Raw genomic sequence first — 5,926 nt, forward strand, 5'->3', positions numbered from 1 at the left:
AATTTAACCTTGTTTATCAGTTGTGAACCTAGTTCGGAGCGTGGAATGGATTTTTACATGTGTATATTAAAATGTTTTAATAAAACATGCAAATAGTTGTTGAATATGTGGATATTCCAAACTTTTTTTGATTGTCTGATTTTGTACAAAAAATATGTTTTTGTGAACTGAGCAAGTGTACCAATTGAACAAGGTCAGTGAGGTTAAGATTGTTTCACTTGTCAAACCGATTGCTTAAGATAATTCCTGCTACACCAAAATATTTTACATGTAGGTAGAGAGAAATTGTGGCAAATTAATGTTGTTAATTTAGTGACGAAATATTGGTTATCAAAGTATTTGACAATCCATTGTTTGGCTGCAAAATATAATTTGAAGTTCAAATAGTCGGAAAATGAATTTATTTCAACGATTACATTCGTAATTACCAATGTTTAACATATATAATGATTAATAATTACTAATAGTTATGAAACAACGTATTATTAACAAAACATTATTAAAATGAGCTTCGGAAGTTACTGTAAATATACGTGGTTTTTACAGATTTGGAGGTATCTCTCTCTCAGATATGGACCCCAAGTCAAAAGTATTAGAAGAAGTCCTAGCAAATATTTTAAAGCCAGACGTTAAAGTCACCAGGGAAGAACTCTCCAGCTTCATAGAAAAAATTGAACAATCTGGTAAGTAGTAAGAAATATTCAAAATCAAATTTAAGAGAACAACTCTTTTAGAAACCAACCAATTGACCCCGTACACAAAAATCTACACGAAATGGATCCAAACGGCCCTATCGGAATGGACCTACGACCAACCAATAGAAGTAGCGGAGTTCATCGTAAAACTGTGCGGCGTTCTGTGCAAGAACGACATCAAGTTTTTGCACCTGTTGAAAACAAAAGCGTTGGACTCCTTGATAAGTGTTTTGCATTTAAACAACACGAATCTGGAGACATCATTGAAACTACCGTTCATGCAACTCCTTCGAGTGTGTCTCAAGTACAAGTTCGGTGTAGATTGGGTGATAACTACCCATCATCATTGGAAGCACGTGTACGAACATGTTTACAAAGGACCAGACAATTACGCGTGTGTAAAAGAACAGCTACCGTATTTTATGATCGACCTCTTTTATCACGTTGTAGAAGTGAACAGGTTGTTTTTAGTAAATATAGTACAAGTGAATGTAGAAAATCTAGTAAAAATGAGCGACCAATTAGTGAGCAAAAGTCTAACAGAGGAGGAAGAGAAACAATGGTTGCCTAAACTTAAACCTGTGCTAGACAATTTTGAAGACATGACCACATATTTTATTGAAAAAACTACTGATAAAGCCATGTACAAACTAATAGTTAAATACGATAGAGTTTTCAATTGTCAAGAACGGTTGATCACCATACTGAAGGCTGTGAAATGCAAAGAATTAACATTTTTAGCCAGTCGAGGTCTTTTGTGTACCTATTATTTTGATATATGTATTTCGGCTGATTCCAACCTAAATATTGGGGTGGAGCCGTTTAATGAGTTGATAAAAAAAATTTTATTCGTACAGCAAGTCAATGTGGATCGAGGCTTTTTGGACAACGTATTAGACTTGTCGTATTGTGAGTGTGCTTATAGGAAGAACAAATTCTTGCCAGTAACTATAAAAGACAGTAACAGTGACAGTGAAGCAATGCAGTTTGAGATGCAATTTATCGTTTTCCCTTTGGCTCCCATTATATTTTGGGACGAATTACTTTGTAAGAGAGAGTTTCTGAAACTAATCAATGATGATGAGCACAGAGACGACTTCTTCTACGACTTTTTTAAAGGAATGTTTCCAGAAATCCTGCGGTTTGGTTATTACTGTAGAGACGTCGTATTAAAACAGGGAAATTTGGCTGAGCACTCCATATACTGTTTGGAGTTGTTGCAAAAGAACCTGCACGAATTCCCCAGGAAGATGGCAATCATGATGTTTCGAACTTTAGTGTACGTAGCGTCTGATTTCATTCAACACGCTGTTAGTGGAGATGTCATAAACCAAAAGAACGTCTACAAATGCACCAAGTTGGGTCTGGACTGTCTGGTGAAGTTTATCAAGCATCTCAACATCACCTGGAGGGACTCAATTGAATCTATAGAAATAATGAACATTTGTTCCAAGGTTTTCAATCTGCCTAACGTTCCAACAGAGGTATAACATTTTTGTTTGTATATTAAGAGGTTTAATAAAGTTTAAGACTTTCAGGCGGTTGCTGCGTCTTTGAGGCTGTTGGCGCTGTCCATTTCTAAATACATGTCGCCCAATCTTGCCCTTTTGGTCGAAACTAATGATTCCACCATGCACTACATTGGTACGTTGCTCTATTCAAAATTGAGAGACTCCGATTATGAAGTGAGAAGGGCTGCACACGACGTGCTGCTGTCAATTTCCGAAAATGCCGAAACAAGTGAGGACGATACAATATTGTTTGAACTAGTACTAGATTAAACCTTTTTATTTTAGAATTTCCGTACTTCAGGAAGATACTGATGGAGTCTCATTTGCCAGGGTTAGCTTTAAATTCGTATTTATTAATCAATGAAGACTGCTCCATAAGGAAAATCGCCGTAAATTGCCTTAAACATTTAGTTGCAATCCCCGAGATATCTGAGGAAGCCATCGATTTAAACAAATTATCGGTAGAAACCCTTTCATCATCATCATCGATGATTTATATTAAAGTTGTACTTTTTAGATCAGCCTGTTGGGAATTCTTTGCAACCCGGAACAAAAAATCATCTATGGTGAGACGTTATCCCTCATCAAAATAATTTTAGAACTTGATTTTTGGACTGAGAGACAAATAGAACCATTATATGAGATTTTATTTACTTTTATAACTTCTGACATTGATGATGATATAAAATTGGAAGCTTTGCATCTAACTTCTGGTGTTATATTCTGGCATTTGAAACAAGAGGGCTACATCGACAACGAGTTTCCGGAAACGATATTTGTAAATAAAAAAATAAAAATACTGAACAGGGGAGAGATTAAAAAAAGACTGATACGTGTAATGCACAAATTTGGTGATATTGGCTGTCTAAATATTTTATTGTACTGTAAGAGAAGCGAACAAAAATCCAATTTATATCAAAAAGGGACAGAAATTATCAACCACATACTCAAATTGCTCTCAAGATATCAAATTAACAGTGAAACCATCCAACATTCGAGTCTAACCAACTTAGACAAAATTATAAATGAATGTCTTGAAGTGATGAAAATGGACCACCTAGGTTCGTTTACTGAGGCTGAAAATGTACGAAGAATGGCTGTAAATCCCATCGACTTTCTTCAGGAAATAATTAAGTTGGAAAGGAGGAAGATTGAGAAACCTGACTCATTTTTGTTGTATTTAAATGAATTTTCGAATCATCTTTGTAACAAAGCTTGATGTAAGTTGTCTAAATTTTGTGTATTTTTTTAAATAAATATTATTAATTAAACTCTAAATTATTTTACCAATCAATAAAATATAGTCATGTAATTATCGAATAATTAATTAACCTTCTTCATCCCTATTCTATAATTAGCATCCAAAAATAGATATTGAGCAGCATTTTCTGTAATTTACTTGTACAGTTTTTAAATAAAACAAAGCTTTAAATATAACAATGCTTAAATTGTATTTTCCGGATTTAATTCCGGATTTTGGTTTTCCATCTTGGCCTTGATGACGGCCATTTTGGAAGAATTAAATTGTATCAGTGAAGTCTATATTTGTAGTACGATTCATCGAAGTCTTCGTTTTCAATTTCGGATACTTTACTGTCACTCAAAATGTTGAGTATCTTCATCATCAAAAGATCACCTTCGGTTAATTGAAAGTTGGTGATGACCAACTTTGGTCTGTGTTTTGCCGTTCTTTTCCTACCTTTGGTCGTCATCCACAAAATCTTCTCCGGTGATTATTATATAATTCAATGTCGAGTTCCGAAGCGTTAAAATTGTCTTCTTCATCATTTGTCTCTGACATTTGGCGAAATTGTTTATCACAAATTGTTTCCAAGAATTGTTATATTTTCTTTGATTTGTACTTGAAGTAAGTTGTTTGTTTAAACTTTTGAGTATTTTTCCTAAATAAATATTATTAATTCAACCCCAAATTATTTTGCCCAGTTGATAAAATATAAATACAGTGGAGCCGTACCGTTTAATTATCTGACAAACAGAACCGTTCAATATGGCAGGGAAATCGAGTAACCTGGTCGCTTAAGTAACGGCACTATTTTAATTAATTAACGAATAATTAACCCCGGGGGTAGTGCGGCCTGGAAAATCTCAGATGAGGCTAATTGAAGTAAGCGGCCGGGCCGTAGAGTCGAACGAGCCAATTTCCATTCGGGTTCCGCAAGCGACGGTACCCCGATGCGACAATAACGAAGGGAAATTCAGCCGGAGTGGCGAGCGGTTTACACGGAGCGGTTGCGACATGATTTCGCAATTAAACCGGCACGGAGGCGTCGCAATGCCGAGTGGCGGGGCGCACGGAGGCCGTCGCGACGCTTACCTTTCCCCGAAAACCGTGCCGCGTTGCCACATCTTCCGTTCATTCGAGATGGAATTTGAGGTCGATCATTTCCAAATCGATTTTGAGGCATCGATGTCTCGATGGATCGGAGGATATACTTAATTAGTGTGGCAATGGTCGTTTTAATTATCAACCTAAAGCGTCTGTTCGTCCCAACGACTGCGGCGAGGGTCCGAAAACCAGCGAACGATTGGGAAATAAAGTTTGTATGTTGCAATAAAAACACGAAAATAAAATATTTAATTGGGCATTTCGTGCCGACGGCTATGGAGAGGCCGCGATATAATAACTTGGTACACAAACGGTGAACAAGCCAGCATCGTTTACCCGTGCTCCATTGTTTGGCAACAAAGCCCGACGCCAGACGTTCGCGTTCCCTTCATCCTGATTGGGCCGCGTCTTTTGTTTCCGCTCGGCTACTGAATTACTTACGCCTGCCGAACTTCTTTGAGCCCACGACTTTTTATCTCGGCCCGACGATCACACCAAACTTCCTCTTCTTCGTCAGGAATTCTTTAAAAACAGCACGTGACCGTCCTCTTCAACTTTATCTCTGTGGTGGGCACTCGATTTTTGGTGCATCCACAAAACACTCCTAAGAATGTAACGTTAGAAGATGGGTCCTCTTAATTACGCTTAATGTGTACCAATTTGGCAATTAACCGGTGCACTGATGCAAGAAGAAGAGGCAACGGCATGATCATTAACAGGGGAGGATTTACCTTTTTGAAGGGCGTAATTCTTGACGATAAGTGGGTATCATGATGGTCTACTGATACTGGTTCCTTTGTTGGCCACCCGTTGCTCCGCCGGAGGCATCCCGAATCAAAACTAACCCACGCCCGGCTTTTTACCGACTTAATTTGTTATTGTTCCCGGTTTGTTTTCAATGGGATTGGATGCAGAGAACGGACGGCCTCATTGTCGATGGTACGGGGCCTCACGCCGTGCCACTCATATTCACGATTGTAATTGTATTCGTTAATTGTATAGCTCTGAGCGAGAGAGCCCTTGTTGGGTCGGGGGATATTAATACGTTCAAGTATGGGCTATTAATGATTTGAAGCGTGATCCCCAAGCAATGAAATATAGTTACTAGTCAAATTTACCAATCAAAGTAAATATTTTAGAAACCAATTGATTTATGCAAAAAGAAACAAATGATTTGTATAATTTTCCATCAAAAATTTTTAATTACAGTCTATAATGTAACAAATTTAACCTAACCATACAACAAACTAATCATAAAGGTATAAATACAGTCTTCATACACATTTTTTTAAATAGCAACTTTGATTTACAAATTTCTGAGCTACTCTTTCAAGATTTTAGTGACTTATTTATTTGCATTACTTTCTTATCTT

At 37.0% G+C, this 5,926-nt stretch overlaps 1 protein-coding gene across 1 annotated transcript; it reads left to right on the top strand.

Annotated features, from left to right (window-relative positions):
• The first annotated feature begins 263 nt into the window (after window positions 1-263).
• Window positions 264-3,518, top strand: LOC109596176 (uncharacterized). The gene is made up of 6 exons (XM_049967707.1): window positions 264-274; window positions 547-683; window positions 735-2,179; window positions 2,234-2,435; window positions 2,492-2,667; window positions 2,724-3,518. Exons 2-6 carry the CDS (start codon window positions 572-574, stop codon window positions 3,423-3,425), a joined length of 2,637 nt encoding a protein of 878 aa, XP_049823664.1. The 5' UTR covers window positions 264-274; window positions 547-571; the 3' UTR covers window positions 3,426-3,518.
• The last annotated feature ends 2,408 nt before the right edge of the window (window positions 3,519-5,926 follow it).

The sequence above is a fragment of the Aethina tumida genome, chromosome 5 (assembly GCF_024364675.1).
Source record: "Aethina tumida isolate Nest 87 chromosome 5, icAetTumi1.1, whole genome shotgun sequence".
Lineage (NCBI taxonomy): Eukaryota > Metazoa > Arthropoda > Insecta > Coleoptera > Nitidulidae > Aethina > Aethina tumida.

Bases quoted from the DNA above. Each gene is read 5' to 3' on its own strand.
- LOC109596176 (XM_049967707.1), top strand. From the start codon at position 572: ATGGACCCCAAGTCAAAAGTATTAGAAGAAGTCCTAGCAAATATTTTA. The intron at 2,180-2,233 runs GTATAACATTTT...TAAGACTTTCAG, and splicing joins TGCCTAACGTTCCAACAGAG to GCGGTTGCTGCGTCTTTGAG. The intron at 2,436-2,491 runs GTGAGGACGATA...TTTTTATTTTAG, and splicing joins TTCCGAAAATGCCGAAACAA to AATTTCCGTACTTCAGGAAG.